General features: G+C 38.7%; 2 protein-coding genes across 3 annotated transcripts; both read left to right on the top strand.

The window, feature by feature from the left end:
• The first annotated feature begins 637 nt into the window (after positions 1-637).
• si:dkey-51e6.1 (uncharacterized protein LOC558617 homolog) lies at positions 638-2933 on the top strand. The gene is made up of 4 exons (XM_046835716.1): positions 638-727; positions 859-1093; positions 2261-2385; positions 2487-2933. The coding sequence occupies exons 2-4, from the start codon at positions 952-954 to the stop codon at positions 2565-2567; spliced, it is 348 nt and encodes a 115-aa protein (XP_046691672.1). The 5' UTR covers positions 638-727; positions 859-951; the 3' UTR covers positions 2568-2933.
• A 5201-nt stretch (positions 2934-8134) lies between these two features.
• On the top strand, positions 8135-22363 carry c23h1orf112 (chromosome 23 C1orf112 homolog). 2 transcript variants are annotated; one of them, XM_046836320.1, is made up of 25 exons: positions 8135-8440; positions 8583-8723; positions 9957-9996; positions 10091-10179; positions 10286-10390; positions 10538-10678; positions 10951-11113; positions 11279-11363; positions 12140-12278; positions 13371-13460; positions 13554-13618; positions 14786-14934; positions 15451-15580; positions 15665-15851; positions 16858-16940; positions 17373-17424; positions 18297-18386; positions 18592-18777; positions 19497-19613; positions 19757-19852; positions 20499-20612; positions 20909-21013; positions 21124-21204; positions 21295-21420; positions 21987-22363. In XM_046836320.1, the coding sequence occupies exons 2-25, from the start codon at positions 8634-8636 to the stop codon at positions 22185-22187; spliced, it is 2724 nt and encodes a 907-aa protein (XP_046692276.1). In that variant the 5' UTR covers positions 8135-8440; positions 8583-8633; the 3' UTR covers positions 22188-22363. The 2 variants fall into 2 exon arrangements, with proteins under 2 accessions (XP_046692276.1, XP_046692277.1); XM_046836321.1 differs by having other exon boundaries at positions 8571-8723.
• Positions 22364-22384: the final 21 nt, after the last annotated feature.

The following is a 22384-nucleotide window of genomic DNA, read 5'->3' as shown; positions in this document are numbered from 1 at the left end:
TGTTTACCATGAAACAGAAATGTCCAAATTCGGGTCTGTCTGGCATTGATGACTTGTGGCAACTTTTAGGCCCACTATGCCATATATAAAAAGCGAAACAAAAAATTAGGGAAAAATCCACTGGCACAGCTGCAATAACATTGGCAGGGCTGCCCTCTGTAAGTGTAAACTTAGATAATATCCTGTCTTTGTCAGTAAGTCATCAGCACAAAACGTGAAAACATTGTTTTTAAAAAATCAGGACCAGCTTCATGTCTGGAATTAGAGGTAATTGATTTTACAATCATATTGCTGTACACATTATATACTGCTGTATTGTGTATAAACTCAACTGTAATATAAACAGGATCTAATTAATCTAATAAAATTGTATATGATCAAATCATTGTTTTCTATTTACTCGTTTTTAAATATTCGAAATCATAAATCTGGGGAACTTTTTAAAGATTTTAATATGATACAGTCTTATTTAAAACAACATTTAATTTCATTATCAATCCAGATCGATTTTTGGCACTGTAGAAAAAGATTACCATTTAGTTGTATTTCCACGCCTTACCACTAGAGGCAGATACACAGTTTACCACTCATTATAAGTTACCTCTGACATCACAGTGCACTGTTCTCCATCAAGAGTATAAAAGGCCAGAACACTGAGCAGCAGCAGGTCATTCAGCATCCCCCTTACATTTGGTCCTTTGAGCTAGAGAGTAAACCATCCTAACAGGTACTTTATATTGGTAAAAAAAAAGGTTTCGGCACCTCTACCATAAACCAAACAAGTGTATTTCTAAAGAAGTCAACCAGAGTTGCAAATGTAAATGTTCAGGAAGTCCCGCCTCCTCTTCTTTTTCATAGGCTCCCCTGACCAACCAATCAAAATTGTTCCAGCCTTAAGAGGTTTGAGACTGAAATAAGCAGCAGCAGGATCAGGCTCAGCGCAGAGGAAACATGGCAGACTGCCTGAGTAAAGTCCCAGACGTGGAAATCGACCCGGAGGGCAAATTTAAATATATTTTAGTGCGAATAAAGGTTAAAGGTGGAACCGAACACAAAGACATAGTGAGAGGCACAAAGAGTGCTGAGTACCACAGTAAGTGATGTGTGTAAACAGGAAGTGCATGGGTTGGTTTGCTGTAACACCACTGGGGTTATAATACAGTGAATGTTTAACCACTGCTGCTCTTTACTAACTTAGATTATCTGGCCTTGGCGTATTAACAAACCTAGCCTGCATTCTAGATCTTTAAAAAAAAACAAAGGAAAGAAAAGAAAAGAAAGAACCAGCAAGGAAGCAGTACAGCTCACAAACCAGTGGCAGCTACAGTCCATAGAGTTATATGGGGTTTATGTTGTCCAGCATGCGCTCTCTCTCTCTCTCTCTCTCTCTCTCTCTCACTCTCTCACACTCTCACACACACACACCTCAATCAAATGATTGCTGCCATGACCTAGTGAGAATATGGTTTAGGCCCAAGAGACTTCATGCTTTAAAAGCTCTTTTTAAAGGTGTAGATTTTTAAAAGCAATATTCAAGTGGTTCAGAAATTAATCATGCTGATTTTTTGACAGGTTTGGGGTTGGGGGTTTGGGTTTTAATTGTGTTTACATATGCTTATCTTAAAAAAAAATAAAAAAAGGCCTTCAAAATACTTTTTAGGTTGAAGAAACGGAACAAAAACCTGCAGCCGGCAGCATCCTGGGGTCAAAAAGAGACAGTGATGAAGCATTTGGAGTAGTTTTACATGGATTAGTTTTAGACTAAATGAACTACACCTAGAAATTACGACCAAAAATTAACGAGTCAATTGAAGTCACCAGGAAGTGTGGGCAATATTAAAACCTCTCAGTCAGCTTCTTTATTATCATTTAAATGTCCCATGCTATACTAAGATGGTCCATCACAATATTAACATCTGATTAAGGGTTGTTCTAATGAGAAATGTTTAGTAATTTGTTTAAATGCAATCTCGCCACACACATACATCGTTTCCCTGCATTTTTTGGAATTTTTTTGCCCATGCATTACGGTTTTCCTGGGGATTTAAAATGTAGGCGAATTGTGTGTGTTTGTGCAAATTCGACAGAAAAGAAAAGGCAAAAGTATAAATGGTTTATAAAAAATCTGTCTCCTCTGTCAGCCGTTGTGGAATGAAAAAAAAAAAAACAGCAATCAATTTAAATGTTTGTCTCAATCTCAATGCTCTGAGAGATTTTTTTTTTCAGGCAAATACACAATGCCTTATCCCTCTTATTTTAGATAATATTTTTGAAAAGTTGAGCCCTGCTATGGACACTCTAGGCCTGGAGTGTACCTGCCTTGGTGGAGGAAAGATAGAGCATGACAGCACCAAGAAGAAACTAAGAGTGTTTGGAGAGTCTACAGTAATTATACTTTAAAAATATATACATTACATTTAAAAAAGAAAGAAAAATAGCTTTCCTACACTCTATGTTTTGACATGTAGTCTTTATGTTTATTTTAGGGCTATGGAAAGGCTGACCATGCGGTCACAGTGGGTAAACTGGAAGCTGTCTTCAAAGACTACGAGATCACGATGGAATGAAAAGAAAGGCAACAAAAAAGACAGCAAAAAGTATTTTTTTAGGCATCGTATCTGTTTAACATCAGTGTGCAAATTTCCAACTTTATTATTCTCAACAATATTTGTTTCTGTGGGGAAACAAAATGATTATTAGCATGAGACCAATAAAGACTGGCTCTGTCTTCAGTCCTCAGGGACTTAAACAATGTGTTGAAGTTCATAAAGGAAGTGAGTGTGCGTTGAAAAACAAATCCTGGCTCCATGGCAGAATGTGTGTCTACATGGGGGACAGGAAAAGTACAAATGACACACGTTGGCATCAATTTTGTGTCACTTTTTCTTTTTAATTTCCGAATATTTCTTATCAAATAAATGTGGTAGATTCCATGAATGGACACTTTAATCAAGTCAAATTAGCTTGCAACTTCCTCTTCCTCTCATCGTCCAGCTCTGGGTTCCAGCACTTTCGGGGAACAATTGAAAAGCTTTTGAACTTGACTTGAACAGATCTTATCTGGTTTATAGGCACATGCTAACTGCATCGTTTCCCGTAACATGACTTTTATTAGCCTAAACTTATTATCCCAATAATAAAGATATCAGGAATGCAATATTAAGTCAAATATACTGTTTTAGCTCACTCAGTGTTTTTAAATGAAATGTGCGCAATATTAAAACCTCTCAGTCAGCTTCTGTATTATCATTTAAATGTCCCATGCTATACTGAGATGGTCCATTACAATATTAACATCTGATTAAGGGGTTGTTCTTATATTTATACTTAATCAGATAAATAGGAAATAGGATTATTATGACTCAATTGTAGGATTTTAAAGAATGCATGTATATTTGCATATACAGTTCCCTCCACTAATGTTGGCACCCTTCGTAATTAAACAAGCAAATGATATGATGCTGTGAAAAAATTCTCTTTAACCTTTTGATATATAACTAAAATAAGAAGTAGTATTAAAACATTCATTTAAAAAGTTTCAATCAATGACATTTTTTTATAAATCAACCCGGAAAAGTGTATCTATATCGTCTCACCACACTGTGAAGAGGATGGTTGGAATTGCAGAAGTTGTGCTTTTGGCCAGAAAGTCTTCAAAACTACAATCAGATGTCTCACATCACCACAAGTTTGGAAGGGTTTCAAGCAAAAAAGACTTTACTCAGAAAAAAACGAATAACAAACATGCGACTTTGCCTAAGATTAATGGAACTTCAAACAGGATCAGATACAATGGTCAGATGAAGCCAAAACTGAGCTTTGTGGCAATAAACAAATTAGGTGGCTTTGGTGCACGTAGAGGGGCAGGCATGTTTTTTTTTTAATCAGAGAACATTATGTTAGGATTCATGGCATCCTGGACTCTATCACATATCAACCAATATTAGATCAGCCAGAAAGCTTAAAATCAGCCATGGATGGATCTTCCAGTGGGGCAATGATCCAAACGATACATTAAAACCAACGTAAAAATTGTTAACTGACCACAAACACATGATCGGCCCATGGCTATCCCAGTCTCCGGACTTAAACCCGATACAAAATCTGTGTGTGGTGAAATAAAGATGAGAGCCTGCCAGAATGGACCTGGAAATTTGAATCATCTGGAAAGCTTCTGTATGAAGGAATGGTCTCAGATACCTTGCCATGTATTCCAACGCTTTATAGAAGGAGAGTTCTTTGGTAGCACAAAGTACTCAATTATAGATTCCCAAGGATTGTGGTGCACATATATTTAACTAAGCCATATATCTTTTATGAACCTTTGTTGTGTTTGCAATTGCTTGATATCCATACATATTTTACTGCATTCTTTGCTCATATTTACAGTGGGTGCCTATATAAGTGAAGGGAACTGTAGGTACTGTGAAAAATTCTTGGCTCTAAATAAGTCCTGCAAAGATACTTATATACAAAGATAAAAATAAGTCAACCTGAAAAATATAAAAATATTTTCGCAAAAAAAATTGGTTTTTTTTACTGAAAGGTGGTTTATTAGTAATTTTATTCTTGAATGAATCATTTTAATTCAGTAATATACATGTAGAGGGGCAGGAAGAAGGAAGAAAACTCCTTTTAGAACAAGACTTCTTACAATAACCTAATCAAGGTTGTGTTCTCGTAAGTGGAGGGATCACAGGAAGCTTTTAATGTGCCAGGAAGCAGGAGAAGACAGGAAGCCTCATGCAGTTTAATGAAGGGGTGTTTTTGCTTTCAAATTCTCACTCACCTACGGGAATTCCAGGGCTCTTCTTTCTATTCAACACAAGTCTAATCACTATAACATAGAAATGGCAAAACCAGAATTGGCCTTAATATCTGAGCCACAAAAAATGTGTAGGCATTCCTAGGTTTTTTCAGATGATTTTCTGCAGGGATGAAGTAATCTCAAGACCGGCATCGTTAATACCAACACCAATACACCAATACTAAAACTTATATATATATATATATATATATATATATATATATATAAATTAATTTGTATTTGATAGTGAAATATGAAAAATGAAAGACACCTATTACAGAATCAACCTCTTCCATTCAAAACTCTTCACCACAATGGGAAAGACCCAAGAGCTGTCAAAGGACATTAGGGACAAGATTGTAGACCTGCACAAGGTTGGAATGAGCTATGACCTTCCATGAAAAAGACTTAATCTGGATGCAAGCATATGTTGCTCTAAAACATTTATATATGTTTCAGCATTTCAGATGTGCAAGTTGCCTATTCCATAGACATTAATGCACCCAGAGATGCCAGTTTTTGAACTGAGCACTGATCAAAAGCCAGATGGTTTTCCACATCACCCCAGTCAATTTGAAAGCTTTGTCCCAGAGAAGATGGTGACATTTCTGAATCATGTTCTTTATTTTGTTTTTGGCATGATCAATCGTGTTCACAAACAATGATTCTGAAGGTGTTTTTGAGCCCAGGTTTCGGAATCATGCCTGTTTTAATGCAATTGTGCCTGAGAGCCAAATGATCACAGGCATGCATTATTAATTTTCACTGATGTTCGCTGTTTCTTTTTAACACTTTCTTAAACCTTTTGTTAACCCTTCCCAATTTCTTTAGAGACGCATTGCTGCCATCAAATTTAAGTTTTTCTTACAAACGGAACATTTGATGTGCTTTCTATGTGCTATTGAAAATAAAATATGGATTCATGAGATTTGCAAAGCCCAACTGTTTTTAAAATTGAGGTTGTATAAAATGCTTTTCTGTGAGATTTTATAGGCTATTATAGTTTTAGAAAAACTATAGTTTTTTAAAATAATTTTAGAACTATTTATTCAGAATACAACATAGATGACAAAAATTTTAAACTGAAAAAATTCATAATTTTAAGGGAAAATAAGTTGATATTAAATTTAATGGCATCAACACATCTCAAAAAAGTTGGGACAAGGCCATGTTTACCACTGTGTGGCATCCCCTCTTCTTTTTATAACAGTCTGCAAACGTCTGGGGACTGAGGAGACAAGTTGCTCAAGTTTAGGAATAGGAATGTTGTCCCATTCTTGTCTAATACAGGCTTTTAGTTGCTCAACTGTCTCAGGTCTTCTTTGTCACATCTTCCTCTTTATGATGTGCCAAATGTTTTCTATGGGTAAAAGATCTGGACTGCAGGCTGGTCATTTCAGTACCCGGATCCTTCTTCTACACAGCCATGATGTTGTAATTGATGCAGTATGTGGTCTGGCATTGTCATGTTGGAAAATGCAAGGTCTTCCCTGAAAGAGACGATGTCTGGATGGGTGCATATGTTGTTCTAGAACTTGGATATACCTTTCAGCATTGATGGTGCCTTTCCAGATGTGTAAGCTGCCCATGCCACACGCACTCATGTAACCCCATACCATCAAATCAAATCAAATTTTATTTGTCACATACACATACATACAGGGTACGACATGCAGTGAAATGCTTTTTACGACGGCCCGACATGAGGGAATAGGATAGGTTGAAAAAATAAAAAATACAATAAAAATAAAACAAAGAAAAAGAAGGCAGAAAAATAAAGTATAAAAACTATATATATATATATATTAAACAGTTGAACAGTAAACAATTTAAGCGTGGTTTTTGATTGTCCATAAAGTGTCCGTGTGCTGTCTGGTGTGGTGTAAAGTGTCCATAAGTGTCCGTGTGCAGTATGGTGTGGTGTAAAGTGTCCGTGTGCAGAATCAGAGATGCAGGATTCTGAACTGAGCGCTGATAACAACTTGGGTTGTCCTTATCCTCTTAAGTCCGGATGACATGGCGTCCCAGTTTTCCAAAAAGAACTTCAAATTTTTATTCGTCTGACCACAGAACAGTTTTCCACTTTGTCCATTTTAAATTATCCTTGGCCCAGAAAAAATGCAGCGAATGGCACGGTGGATTGTGTTCACTGACGATGTTTTCTGGAAGTATTCCGGAGCCCATGCTGTGATTTCCATTACAGTAGCATTCCTGTATGTGATGCAGTGCCGTCTAAGGGCCTGAAGATCACTGGCATCCAGTATGGTTTATCGGCCTTGACCCTTACGCACAGAGATTGTTCCAGATTCTCTGAATCTTTGGATGATATTATGCACTGTAGATGATGATAACTCCTTTCTGATATTGCTCCACTATTTTTCACCACAGCATTGGGGCAATTGGTGATCCTCTGCCCATCTTGACTTCTGAGAGACACTGCCACTCTGAGAGGCTCTTTTTTATACCCAATCATGTTTCCAGTTGACCTAATAAGTTGCAAATTGGTCCTCCAGCTGTTCCTTATATGTACATTTAACTTTTCCTGACTCTTATTGCTACCTGTCCCAACTTTTTTGGAATGTGTAGCTCTCATGAAATCCAAAATGAGCCAATATTTGGCATGACATTTAAAAATGTCTTACTTTCAACCTAAAAATGCCTTTTGACTGCTTCAATACTTCAATACAAGCAGTCGAAAGGCATTTTGTGTAGCTTGCCTTAACTGTCTGTTCTCATTATACCATTTAAAATGTTAAAATGCTTCAACCTGGAACTAAAATGGACCAAATTGAGATTATACACACAACAGCTTATTTAAACAGCCAATCACGTGGCAGCTGAACAACAAATACAATCATACAGGTACAACTTTTTCGTTGACTTTCATTGACTTTGGCAGTTTGTTTGGTTCAGAAGGTCTTAATGATTAGGTTACCTATTACCTGTTGACTTGCCAGGATTCTGATGCTACATTAAACACAGTCTGAAATCATTATACCAAAGATGGTCTACTGCTTTCCATACATCTTCATTTACAGCTTTATTGAGTCAATCATCTTAACCACTGAATGTGCAATTGTATGAGAAGGTTTCTGAGTTTGTTGGAGAACATCATCAAGATCCCAGAGCCATCAATACTATTTATTGTTGGGTCACTGGCGAGTATAAAGTTTATAATTGTATCCACACACACTTCCATAACGTAAGTCTAGTCAATCAAAGACGCGCGCCTGAATGACGTCACTGTCCAGGAGGGCGCGCTTATATTTTAGCCATACCATTTTATAACGACAGGAAGTGTATTAATAGGTAAATGTTAAGCTGTCAGTTAGATATAGTGCAGATTTTTTTTATGCAAAACGATTGTTATTTTCAAGCAACATTTAGCATATATTTCCAAGCGAAAATATCACACATACAGTCACACATACACTCTCACGCACACACTTACACACCCCTCTCATGGTGGCTGAATGGACTCGTCCGCAGTGCCTGGAGTAGAGGGGGGCAATTTGAACCACGAAGTGACGCTGGTTTGTTTACAGCGTTTATAGTAGTAATAATAATAACAATAATATATTTTTATTTTTACATATTATTACATATTTGATCAGGTCTCGTTATGCTTTAATGGTAAGTTTGATTTTTTTTTTTGCGTTTTTACGTCTTGTTTCGAATGAGTTGGTTAAATGTGTTAGCTAGGCGTTATTAGCCGCGTGCACATTAACTCCATTCTCCTGCCTTAATGCAGTGATTTCCCCACACACACAGACAGACACACAGACAGACAGACAGACACCCACCCACCTCTTTATAGGTTCCGGCGATGTCTCAAACAACACTTTTAGAGGAGGTGATGCAGTGGAGCCCGGATACATGTGAACAACAGCTGAAGGAGGTCTTGCCCAGACTTCTCATATCCTTTACTTCACACAACTTAATACAACACTGTATAATCCCGCAACACTATAACACAGCACTGTCTAGTTTCACAACACTGTCTAATCATAATCCCACAACACTTTTCGGCTTCCACAACACATAATCTCACAACACTGTCTATTCATAATCCCACAACACTGTATAGTTAAACAACACTATAACACAACACTAATTTCGCAACACTGTCTAATCATAATCTCAACACTGTCTAATCATAATCTCACAACACTGTATAATCATAATCACACACCACCGTATAATCATAATCCCACAACACTGTATAATCATAATCTCACAACACTGTTTAATCATAATCCCACAACACTGTTTTATCACACACCACTGTATAATCATAATCCCACAACACTGTATAATCCCACACCACTGTATAATCAAAATCTTACAACACTGTATAATCATAATCCCACAACACTGTGTAATCACACACCACTGTATAATCATAATCCCACACCACTGTATAATAATAATCTCACAACACTGTCTAATCATAATACCACAGCACCGTATAATCATAATCTCACACCACTGTATAATCATAATCCCACAACACTGTCTAATCTCACAACACTGTATAATCAACATTTTACAACACTGTTTAATCATAATCCCACAACACTGTATAATCATGATCTCACAACACTGTATAATCATAATCTCACAACACTGTATAATCATAATCCCACAACACTGTATAATCACACACCACTGTATAATCATAATCTCACAACACTGTATAATCAAAATCCCACAACACTGTCTAATCATAATCCCACAACACTGTCTAATCACTCACCACTGTATAATCATAATCCCACAACACTGTATAATCACACACCACTGTATAATCATAATTTCACAACACTATATAATCAAAATCTTACAATACTGTATAATCATAATCCCACAACACTGTCTAATTATAATCCCACAAAACACTGTATACACCGCTGTATAAACCGCTGTATAATCATAATCGCACACCACTGTATAATCATAATTGCACAACACTGTAATCTCACAACACAATACAACACTGTATAATCCCGAAACACTATATAATCACACAATACTGTATAATCACACAAGACTGTATAACCGCAGATTAAATGACTTTTCCCTTTATAGCTGTCATAATACTGTTTAAGCACAATTTATATTTGGAAGCTTGATTCCTTGACTCTTGTACTCCATTCATCAGAACACGAACAGCTGGAATGAGCACACCAGTAAGTGCTAAAAGTGTTGGATTGCTTTTGATGATGATTTAACTATAAGCTTTTTTATGTGATCTGATCATGTTTTGGTGGTTTATATTTGCAGATGTTCTACAGATTATTGTAGACATGTTCCTTCCCCATGTCCCTCCATCAGAACTCGAGGAAGAATGTTTCTCCAAAATCCTGCCTAAGGTAAAAAGGTCTCGGACTCTCATTCCCCAAATGTGTGTGTTCTTTTACCTGATGACGGACATTTTGCTTTTAATCTTCGTATGTGGACATGTGTCTCATGCCACAGGTTGAGGTGATGTTCACTGGATTTCTGGAGGAGATTGCCAGGCATATTGGAGACCTGACTAGCCAGAACCCGGAGCTACACACGTTCCTCAGGAGCATTTTGCAGGTATTAATGGGGTGTTAGCGGATTTGTGGTGGATGTTGGATGGTGTGTCTGGTCTGGTCTGGTCTGGTCACCCTGATGACATCTTCTGCAGGCTGCATTGTTAATAAGATGTGAAATGAATCTGCTTTGTAACGTGTTTGGGTGTAGATGATGGTGAAGACACTGGAAGCGCTGTCTGCGTGCGTACGTCGCGTGTGTGTTCTCGGCGAGGCTACGTCCCTGGACTCTATCCGCTCCCTTCCCCCTTGTGTCCTCCACGTCTTGAAGGACACCTTCCAGCACTGCAAGGTACTTCCCAAATCCTACACTTTGCAGTGGTTCTGTTGAAAATCTTAGTCAGTTTGAATAGGCTCAGAATTTGAATGACAGTAATGTGAAATATTGGTACTTTTTCAAGCCTTGTTTTTCATCTTATGTGTGTTTGAGAGAGAAATAGAAGTTAGCAGCTAACTGTGATGGAGGGGGAACAGAGGGGAAAAAAACTCAGTGGAAGCCAAACTTTAGCAGATTGCTGTTGTGTAAGAAGTGCACGTGAACTGATGCAGCAGTGTGTTTTGTAGGATAGTGAGGTTGTGTACGGTGGGAGACTGTCACTAGTAGGAGACCTGCTGCAGGGCCTGTTCAGAGAAGCCTACTCCCTCCAAAAGGGCCTGATGGAGCTGCTGGATAAGATCAGCCTGGAGAACAATGCCTCTGAAGAAGAAATATCTGATCTAGTCACAGGTATGTCTTTGAGTGCTATGCACGTAGCTTTTTATTTCATGATTCCAGAGGAACTTGCGCAAAAGGTAGTTAGTTACAGTCTGGAGTCTCCTGATGGATTCAGGGGAAGCTTTGATTTGTATGTTTTTATAGGACGACAGTAACATTTTTGTTTTTCTTGGGCAGTGATTCACACGTTGCTGGACATATGCACAGTCATATCTGATCTGGATATTGCTTTGCATGCTAACACATGGAGGTTTATCATCAAGTGAGTAAAATGTACCCAAATTGCTGTGACCATTGCCTAATTTACTTTCATTTTAAATAATTTTGTTTTGAACTGAAAATGCATTTTAAATAGAATAATAATACAAAAAAAAGATTAGATAATTGATGATCAAGATCCCCTCTACTGGCTGAAACAGAGGAAACATGAGAGCAGTTTGAGAATCATCACACCCCCTCAGCCGAGCCCATTAAACACTTACATCTAGTAATTGCGCTCACCTGTATAAATGGCAGTTTATAGGTCACACTGCTCACATTACAGCATTATGTCATACACCTAGTCAGTAAGATGGAGAAATCTATGTTCACATTCCACCGAATATAAACGCACCCAAACACCAACCTCTCATTGCTACAACTTTTGTTTATTTTCTGTCCCCCCTTTTTTTTGTACACAATGAAAATTAAGCGAATAGAGAATAGACACAAGGGCAATGTGGAAGTTTGGGGGTCGAGTTCGACGTGCCTTTGAAGCAGCTGTTGACTGAAACTTGTTTACACAATGCGTCCGGTATGAACTGGCCCTGAAAACTCAATCTTTAAAAAATGCCAGTAAAACTCTCCATTGTCTGGACTTTTTATAGGACTAATCATGTTTTTTTTTAAACCCATTTATAAGTTTCGCTTTCATGTCATACAAACGAAATTTCTCTCATGGCCGCAGCACCAATATAATCTATGAATCTATGACTATGAAGGGGCTTCATTTGGAATTTCCATCCTTTTGTCCAGAATTCATTAACCTCCCGTTTCCAGGCAAAGCGTGAAGTACCAGTCTCTGGTGGAGGAGCGACTGCGACACAGCGACCTCGTACCGTGTTTGTGTGAGGACCTGCTGTCCTCGGTGCGGAATTCTCTGGAGATAGCCGAGCAGATGCAACAGTCGGATTTGAAGGTACAGAAACGCTCGAAATGTTCTAAGTCTTGCGCTCAATACAATAGAGTGTAGTAGTGCTGGTGAGTTCTCACTGTCAGACTGTTTCACCGTACTGTACATACACACACTCTATGCCCTTTTTTCAATTTTACTATGTTGCAGCCTACAATTATTCAAAAAGTGATCACAGGAATCTAGAAATGTCTGTATTTTTTTATTTATTAAGAAACTGATATGTCACATCTACATTATTATTCAGACCCTTTGCAGCTACACTTGAAAATGAGCTAAGGTGCTTCCTAATTTTCTTGACTGGAGTCTACCTGTAGAAAAGGTTATTGGACATGATTTGGAACGACACACACCTCTCTATCGAAGGCCTCACAGTTGACAATAAGAGCAAAAACCAAGGCATGAGCTCATAGGAACTGGCTGCAGAGCTCAGAGACAGGGTTGTTGATTTGAGCAATGCTACAAAACATTTCTGCCACACTAAAGATTCCTTAAAGCACTGCGGACTCCATCAGACTCTTCCAAGAGCTGGTCGCCCAGCCAAACTGAGCAATCTAGGGAGAAGGGCCTTAGGTCACTGGTGGTGCAGTGAGCACTCTGACTGAGCTCTGAAGAGCCTGTGTGGAAATGAACAAATTTCCAGAAGGACAACCATCACTGCAGACCTCCACTGATCTGGGCTTTATGACAGAGTGGCTAGACAGAAGACTTTCCTCAGTGCAAAAACCACAGTCAGGTGGAACCAAGAATGAACTGTTTGATCTCAATTCTAAACGTTATGTCTGGAGGAAACCAGGCACTGCTCATGAGGTGATGAGGTACAGAGATATCTTCAATAAAAACCTATTCCACAGCACATAGGACCTCAGATCTCAGACCTTTCCTACATGGCAACGACTCTAAGCACACAGCCAAGACAACACAGTGGCTTAGGGACAACCCTGTGAATGTCCTAGAGTGGACAGAGCTCTGACTTTAATTTGATTGGATTTGTTGTGTGGACTTTACTGTGTCTGTAGTGTCATACAATGAAGCCAAGGTTGAATATTGTGTTTGAAACTAATCCAATTTTTTTACTCTTTTTCACTCTTTTAAAAGGAATTTGTGAGGTGCACCGAATACAAGGTTTTTCAGAAAACCACAAAAATGTGCAGATTTTTTGCCAACACTTTGGTCCATTACATAAAGGTACCAGCTGACAAGCCCATGGCTACATATAACATATTACAACTATTCATTGGTGATAGTTATCTAACAGGTTTTTTTTTTTTTTTTTTACAGGAATTTAACCCATTTCTTTCAAAGTTCTGTGGTCGTTTTCACCTGCTGTACCTGCAAGTCCTCAGGTAATCTCAGTATTAATTTAACTCGAATTTCCAAAAAAGTTGAAACACTGTGTAAAATGTAAATAAAAACAATCATTTGCAAATCTCATAAACCCATATTTTATTTACACTAGAACATATAAAACATATTAGTTGAAACTGAGGAAATGTAGAATTTCAAGGGAATAATAATAAAATTTGGTGGCTACAGCACGTTTTCAAAAAGTTGGGATTTAGCAACCAAAGTCTGGAAAAAATTTGTTATGAAAATGTAACAGTTGGAGAAACATTTGCAACTAATAAGTCTAATTGACAAAAGTGTAGTAAGATAATTGGTTATGAATAGTGTATTTAAAAAAAAAAGGTATCTTCGAAGTAAAGATGAGTGGAGCTTCACCAGTCTTCGATTGTGTCTACAGTTTGTGAAACATTTACAAAATAATGTTTCTCAAGATAAAATTGCAAAACAATGAGACTCACTATTGGATGCCTGTGATCTTTGCACCCTCAGGCGGCACTGCATTAAATGGATACTGTAATGGAAATGATTTCTGGGAAAAAAACACGCTTAATAGCACCTCCAGAAATCATTGTTTGTGAACACAGTTTGCCATGTCATCCATAAAATCTCTATAATGCAAAAAAGCAGGCATGCTTGAACATGATCCAGAAATGCCACCATCCTCTCTGGTCCAAAAACCATGAACACCACGTTCTCTGGACTAAAGAGGAGAGGGATCATCTGGCTTGTTAAACATGGCTCATTTTTGATCTTGCAACCATCAAATTTAAAAAGACCTTATTTTATCTCTAAAATGGTATATATATATATATATATATATATATATATATATATATATATATATATATATATATATATATTTTCTCAGTTAAAACATTTTATTTTTTCCCCCCTGTTTTATTGTGAATAGAATATGGATGTATGCGATTTGCAAATCCTTGCATTCTGGTTTTATTTACACTTTACACAGTGTTTCAACTTTTTAGAAAGTTGGTTTTATAAGTAGCACTACATAAATCCTTTGCTGTGTAGAACTGTTCAGTCAGCTTTTTGGCCAACTGTATTTATTTTTATTATTACCATATTCTGTTACCCCTTTGTTTTCTTCCTCTCTCACATCCTCTTTTAATCTTGTTTATCTCACTTTCTCTCATTTCCCTCTTCAGTAAATTTCCTCCTTGTGCCTCTGCCCCGTCTGTGCCCATTGGCCTGGTTGAAGAGTTGAGCAGTGTGGTTTTGGTTCCCCTGGATGCTATGCTGACACAGCTTTTACCCATGAGGTCTTTTGTCGAGTGCGTTCTGACCCCGGCCCAGAGTAAGGCATCAACTACAAACCATGGAATGCAGCACTAGCTCTTATGACTTTGTTGAGATATTTCATGTCCTTCGAATAGAATCAGGAAAAGGAGGATGCCAGCAGGAAAATATTTGTGAATAGCTCGGTCAGAGACGAGGTCTCTTGTCATTAATATAATGCTATTGCTGTCAGCCAGGGACACATTGTGTCCTTGAGTTGGATATATTTTGCTTGTGCGTACATGAGAGTTTTAAACTCCACAGGTCAGTCATGACCGTCTGCTAAATATGTATCCTTTGCTTTTTTTCCATCAGGACAATGGGCTAGTAATAATCTCAGCCTTATTGTAAGATATATATTTTATATTGTAAGATATTTTTATAAGAAATGTTGTGATGAAGAACATTCGCCTTTATTCACCCTATGTGTTCTTTAAGTTCTATATGCTCCTTTTGTTGTGGAAAATGTTTATTTTATAACTATGTGATCGTTTTTAGCATTCACTAAGAGTCTGTTGTCTCGCTCTGCGTTTAGAGAACAGTCCAGAGCTCGCTCTGCCACAGTGTCTCCTGCTGGTGAACGTGTTGGCGAAGCTCGGCACCCAGACAGACGAGACGCTGTGTCTCTGGTACGATGGCAGTCAGTTCTCAGAGGAAACACACAGGTGTGCATTTAACCTTTAAGACAGAGGCTATTATCCATTATTATGTACGTATTTCACATCAACCACATGCAACGTTTCTGTCAGGCTGTCCATCTTTGAGGCGGTTTTTCTGAGTTTCCGTCACTGCCTGGTAGAGCGGACTGTTCCTGTACGGTTGCCTGGGGTGATGATTCACGGCCAGGCTCAGGCCACTGTAAGCCTGCACCAGCATTTATGTGTGTATCTGTGTGGCTGTGTGGCAGCACTGCCTGCTCAACACTTCCCGAAGCTGGTTAGTACACTACTGCCTTCCTGTAGAGGGTATTCACAAACATATTTCTGTATCTAAACCCTAATTCCTAAAAGGTTGGGGCAAGTTGCAAAATGTAAATTAAAACAGAATGGAATGATTTGTCTCATAAAATACATATTTCATCCATTTTTTTATTCACAATAGAAAAAACCCAAAATGTTTAAAGTAAGAATATGTACCATTTTAAGGGGTAAAACTCCCCTCAAAAAAAGTTGTTACAGGGCCATGTTTACCACTTAGTAGCAGGTCAGTTCAGCACCCGGACTCTTCTACAAAGTCATGATAATGTAATAGATGCAAAATGCAGTTACCATTGTCTTGCTTAAATACGCAAGGTTTTCCCTGAAAGACATTTTCTGGATGAAATCATTTGTTGCTCTAAAACCTAAATATATTACGTTCAGCATTCATGTAGCCTTTCCATATAGTCAAGCTGCCCATTCCACAGGCACTGATGCACTCCTATACCAACTCCTATATCTCTTCTTTAGTCCAGAGGATGTGGCCATGGTTTTCTAAAATCAATTTAAAATTTACTTAGTTTGACCACAGTTATCCACTTTGCCTTAGTACATTTTAAAAGCGCTTTGGCCCAGAGAGGATATAACTGTGCTAATTCCTGGAAGTGTTTCTGGAAGTGTTAATGAGCCCATGCACTAATTTCTCTAACAGTATCATGACTGAATGTTTCACTTGAGGAAATGTACCCTGATGGCCCTGAGGCATCACTGCATTTAAAACAATGTTTTCTATTGTGAATAACATAAGGGGTTTTTATTTAGTTAACACAGTGGCCTAACTTTTTTGGAATAGGGGTTGTATGTATACCCCTGGATATAATGTAATCGAGCACATGTATCCTATGCAGGAAATGCATTGGGCATCTGATCTGCTCACTGCCTAGACAGGAATGAATGGATGTATGGATGAAAAATCTGCGCATGTAGTGATGTGTGGTCTCGCTGTCTCTCCTCATCATTGTTAGGAGCGGTCATTGTTGGGCGCTGTGCTCCAGTCAGACACCCAGGCAGCCATATTAGCCACTGACATCTGGTGCTTCCTGGCACGGTAAGTGTGTGCACACCCAGCAGTGGCTGCAAAGTTTCCAAAGCTCACATTGAGTCAGATGCACGTCAAAGTATGTTCAGTATGCTTTTCATTAGTAAACAACTTTATATGAACTCAAGGTGGGTTTTTTTTCATGAGTCAAGCTTTTGGGGGTTATGAAATGTTTTCCCAAGATTGTCTGTGATTAGTTGACGGGCAACTGTGGGTGTAAAATGCGATCGTGTTTGATTATTTGAAGCATATAGTGGCAGAACATTATGGTATAGTTCTGGAATGGGAATTCAGATGATAATTACGGTATAGAGCCAAGTTAACAGATTTCTGTACCTCAAGCACATAACCAGTTTTCAAAAGAAGTTTCATTATTTATATGTTTTTGAATGGATTGTTGATTCCCGAACTTTCTCCCTCTTTGTATGTACGCACGTGTAGATTTGGTACGGCTGAGTTGTGTCTACACCACGTTCTCCTCACAGCTCACCTGGTGAGTGCAAGCAGCTGAATGTGACCTTTCTTTCTGTGCTCTCAAAGTGATTTTGGAAATCTCTCCCGGGAGCGACAGGATTAAGCTCTCTGTTTCACCAACACTCCAACAGAGGTGACAATTGGTGTCAAATCTGTTTTGGGAATCGGACACCTGTCTGTACGTCCATGCTAATCTTACCTGTAGTGCTTGGCCTGGAGATCTAAACTTCTGGGTGTGTGAGGATGCCAAAGAAAAAGAGTCAACAATCAATCATTTTGACTTTTTTTTTTAAGAAAAAAAAAATTACAATTGTAGTATTTAGCCGGAACCCCAAGACATGACTAGACAATGGGTTTTCTCCCTGGTGATGCTACAACTGTCTTCACTTCCCGCTAGTTCTTGGGACATGTTGCCTTCGCTTTTGTCTTCAAGTGAATTTCAGGTAAACACTCAATGAGTTCTCTTCCCAGCACTCTAGTATTCACTGGGCATATGATGACCAAACACCTGTTACCAGCTGTGAAGCATGGTGGTGGAGGTGTGAAGGTTTGAATTTGTTTTGCAGTCACATGACATGAGGAACTTGGAGTTATTTAGGCAACTTTATTACAGAATATTCCTAAAATGATTCCTGATGTGGACAGGACAATGATCCCAAACACACAAGCTTATCAGAAGGTTTTGAAATGGCCAAGACAAAGTCCAGGCCACAACCCCCAAGGAACACGCAGTTGGTGATAAGGCTCTTAGACATGACAACATATTCCAGAGGCTGTTCTTTCTCTGGAATTTTTGATTTGTGAGATGTTTCGATTTTGTCCATTCCTTATTCAATTAGAAACTGAATTTTCTCACATGTGACGCACTTTCTCGTTCCTTTAAATTTCTAGATAAAGTCATGCCCAAGTGTGAACGGTCAACTGACTCATTTGGGTTTGTTGCTACGACGCCTGATATTTCTTATGACTCCAAGCCACCAGGCAAGTGTTTTCCATGCAAACACCCCCCAAGTACACACCCTAACACAGTCTAGTGCTCCGATGCATTTGTATTAGTGCAGTTACGTCAAATTGTTCAGTGCAAGCAATTGTGTTACAGGAAGTCCACATGACGTTGATACTGTTTGTGTGTGTGTGTGTGTGTGTGTGTGTGTGTGTGTGTGTGTGTGTGTGTGTTTTCTCTTAGTTGGAGTTTGTTGAAAGCTTCTCACCATCTCGGGATGAGAACTTGTGTGTGTGGAGTCACGTTCTGCTCAGTAGTCTGTGCTCGAATGCTCGTGCTCGTGTGGAGAGGGATTTATTGAGCAGGGCCCGAGCGGCTCTGGATGCCTGGCATGGTGCAGGCTACAGACTGAGGAACATACTCCCACTGGTAAGAACATCACTGGTTTAATAAAGCATGTGAAACTTCTCATCTTTCTCCGAAATTCAAAAAGGTTTCCAGATATGTCATGTGTGCGTGCGTCATACACAAGACAGGTTTAAAGGGGGATTTCTTTTTTGGGTTTCATGTGGTAGAAACAGGACATCTGTCAACATGAGTTTATGACACACACACACAAAAAACCATGGCAAGGTTACAGTATTGTATTCAGTACTTCGAAACATACCCTGAACAAACTTTGATAAAGTGATGATATAGAAATCTAAAACAGATTAAGGCCATGGGAAAATTGGAGATGTTGTTTTTAACCACTTAAGATATTTTATTGATGTGAAACAGACCTCTAAACCAGCATCACAAGATTAAGTGCTCTTTTCCTTCACCCTTTTCCTTTTTAGCGGCGCAGGACTCTCATAATATCCACAAACATTAAAATAACGCATTGTTGAACGAATAGACGAATGAATGTATTTTAAATCCGCATGCTAAATATGTCCTGCGAATAAACTATTATTAGAGTCAAGAATCAAGATCAAGAAAGCCTGAGAGAAAGAAATCATTAGGTGATCACCTTATACCAGGAGACCCTCCCACCCCCAATACAACATGAATGCAAAGTTGTAATCGAGCTGATCTCATTAATGATCAAAATGTTTACTGTTTGTTTCCTGTTTTAAATCTCTCACTCTCATTTCTCCCTGGTTCAGAACAAGGCATTGAGTTGTTTATTGGTGGTGGTTCGAGGGGAGCCTGTGCACACTGAAACCATGACAACAACACTAAATATCATTCATCAGATGTGGACTCGCATGGATGCTGTCCAGGTTAAAGAGCAAAACTCTCTACCAATGTATTTTGTATCTAAAAAGTCACAGTAGACATCGAGATCACTCAATGCTGTGTTTTAGCAAGTGTTAGTCAATGGTGCACTGACAAACAAACCACTGTAATTTTGTGTCTTGTGTAGGTTCAGAGCCATCCTTCTCTTCAGTGCACCCTCAAGCTGCTTCTGTCCATTTCAGGGAAGTTGATCAAAGGTCTAGAACCACAGGCTATAGTTCAGGTAACAGGTTTCCCCTCATTGTTCTTTTTTTTTTTTTTTCATGTCATCTATTTTCTTTCTTTCCTCTTTATACTTAATAATAACCTTTTCTGTACAGGGATTTGGGTCAGTGGCGGACCACAAGTTTTGTTCAGTCTTCGCCTCACACTCTCGTGTAGTGCCAATGTCTTTATTATTAAACTTGAAAATATACACAACACTGCCGGGGGTATATAAAAAGGAACTAGAGTTAGCGCAGTGTCACTGTCGCTGCCACTTCCTGGTTATCGCTAACGTTAGCGCTGTGGATTCTTTAGCAAGTTCTATCCAGCTTCAAGAATTTCTTTTAAAAGGAGAAAACCCTGACAATTCTGCACAATTAAATGCAAAACACACACCCACTGTTAAACATCTGTATTTCCCAAATGGGGTCTTAACAAATGTGAACTATTTCATTTTTTCATTGTGACAATTTGATCGATTACTCAATTTAATCACTATAAGGAAAAAGTGTATTAATAATAATTAACTATGCATTTCTTTCTCCTTATCTCTACTGAAATCAAACCGAACCGTGACTTTTGTGTACTGTTACACGCTTAGTATTTAGTTAATATGTATTTGTCGTGTACAGAATATCAGCAGGGGATAATTGTGGTGTTTCTAGGGATTTTCCTGTCTCACTGGCTTGAATCTCCACAAATGCAACGAGGACTTGGTGCTGGCTGCTTTGGATTATTTGGCCTCCATGGGGAAAGTATTTGTTCCTTGTGATATTCAGGTATATAAAGTTTTGTGGACAGACACTTTATTAAAGTCGACTTTGGTAATGAAAAGAGCATTTTATTTATTTATTTATTTTACATAATTGTAGAAATATTACTCCTGCCACTGAGTATTTATTCTTAGTAGTTTTTATGCCACATGCCAATGTGTACTTTTTGTTGCGTTTTTTCTTTTTTCTTTTTCCAGTAAAGTGCAGTCAACACTTTTTAAAATGAAGAAGTTGCTATTTTTGCACTTTATTATTAAAAGCCCGATTCACTGAGCATAACTGTGTTTCCCTGCTGCATCCAGTTCCAGGTGCTGCCCAAACTCAGCGCTCTGTTCAGCACGTTGCTGAGTCACGAGTCTTGGCTGCTCCATCAGCACACACTGGAGGCCTTTGGCACTTTTGCTGAGGTTCGAGGCTCTTAAAATTTATAAATAAACAGAAATATTCCTTATGCTCGAATGCATTTGGGGTTTAACGTGTTTCATGCTTTCTTTCTTTTATTTTTATATATGCAAAGGCCACCAGTCATGAAGAGATCATTTCTCAAAGTCTGAGCACAGAGGAGATAAAGAGCAAAGTGGTGAACTTTCTCAGCAAAGTATGCAATGCAACGCCCGCACGTGCCAACATGCTATCATTTGTTCTCAAAGTGCTGGAGATGAACGTGACTACATGATTATTTCTGCAGGTCATCCCAAGCCAACAGCAGGCTGCAGGGGTCCATATGGAGAGACTGAGGGCTGAAGCAGCTGTGATAGAAAGACACAATGATAGACTGGAGAGCGGAGAAAAGATGTCTGCTGAAATATCTGAGGTGTGTCGTCTGTATAAAAACAGCAAATCATTGGCTTAGGTTCAGCACTGAGTGCACTGACTTCTGTACCACAGAAGCTGCTGATCTCCTGGGATTGTCACACACCAACAACTGTTTTTATATTTTATTTTATAGATATGTAAGAATTTGTGAAGTCTAAGTATGTGCACTGGTCTAAACCCATTATCTAGCACTGCAAAGATAATACCGATGGTCCCAGAGTTACAACAGTTCAAATTCCAATTTTCACGCACAGAACCATGTCCGTACCTCTACTGCATAAAAAATGTATCCAATTCCCAAATATCTGCTCTGTGGTGGTCCCTTTACATTGATGGAAAGGTCGCAGAAACGCGGATATTGCAAATTAATTGGCACCGATAGTTTTTCGGGTTGCGCTTTACAGTGCCTCTATAGGTGAATCACTGACACTACGTGCTGTTTATTCAAAGCGTCTTTACTTTTCCTCATTATTTATAAATATAATTGATATAATCATATTTAATTCATGACCTCTAGCTAACACTACAACAAACTAAATTCCAAACCTCGTGCTCTTCTTTTAGCCATGTGCCAAGCGGCCACGCCAGGAGACCAGTAAACAGGACGAGTATGAGCGCTACCTCCAGGCAGCCGAAAGCGCTCTGAGGGCACTGCAGGCTATCGGGGGTGAAGCTTCATCAGTTCCACAATGGGTAACGCCAAGACTGCAGGACTTACAAACTCTTATCTCACAAATCAGCAGTACTGCATCCCAGCCACCCTGATAAGGGTGCTACAATGCAGCACAGCAACTTGTCCTGGTTCTCACACACTCCTGCCAATTTCAGTGGTAGGTAACGGGGATTAGGGCAAGAGCACTTTTTTTTTTTTTTAAATCTTTATTTAATTTTATGAATGTAATGTCTCTAGTGTTTGTACATTAAATGCATCCTTCACTCAATTTCTACTGGTCTCTTTTATC

The sequence above is a fragment of the Silurus meridionalis genome, chromosome 23, assembly GCF_014805685.1.
Source record: "Silurus meridionalis isolate SWU-2019-XX chromosome 23, ASM1480568v1, whole genome shotgun sequence".
NCBI classification, from domain to species: Eukaryota; Metazoa; Chordata; class Actinopteri; order Siluriformes; family Siluridae; genus Silurus; species Silurus meridionalis.
The sequence above is the reverse complement of the archived record's forward strand: the minus strand, read 5'-3'. Positions and strand labels throughout refer to the sequence as shown.

Bases quoted from the DNA above. Each gene is read 5' to 3' on its own strand.
- si:dkey-51e6.1 (XM_046835716.1), top strand. From the start codon at position 952: ATGGCAGACTGCCTGAGTAAAGTCCCAGACGTGGAAATCGACCCGGAG. The intron at 1,094-2,260 runs GTAAGTGATGTG...CTCTTATTTTAG, and splicing joins AAAGAGTGCTGAGTACCACA to ATAATATTTTTGAAAAGTTG. The intron at 2,386-2,486 runs GTAATTATACTT...TGTTTATTTTAG, and splicing joins GAGTGTTTGGAGAGTCTACA to GGCTATGGAAAGGCTGACCA.
- c23h1orf112 (XM_046836320.1), top strand. From the start codon at position 8,634: ATGTCTCAAACAACACTTTTAGAGGAGGTGATGCAGTGGAGCCCGGAT. The intron at 11,364-12,139 runs GTGAGTAAAATG...TCCCGTTTCCAG, and splicing joins ACATGGAGGTTTATCATCAA to GCAAAGCGTGAAGTACCAGT. The intron at 16,941-17,372 runs GTAAGTGTGTGC...ACGCACGTGTAG, and splicing joins ATCTGGTGCTTCCTGGCACG to ATTTGGTACGGCTGAGTTGT.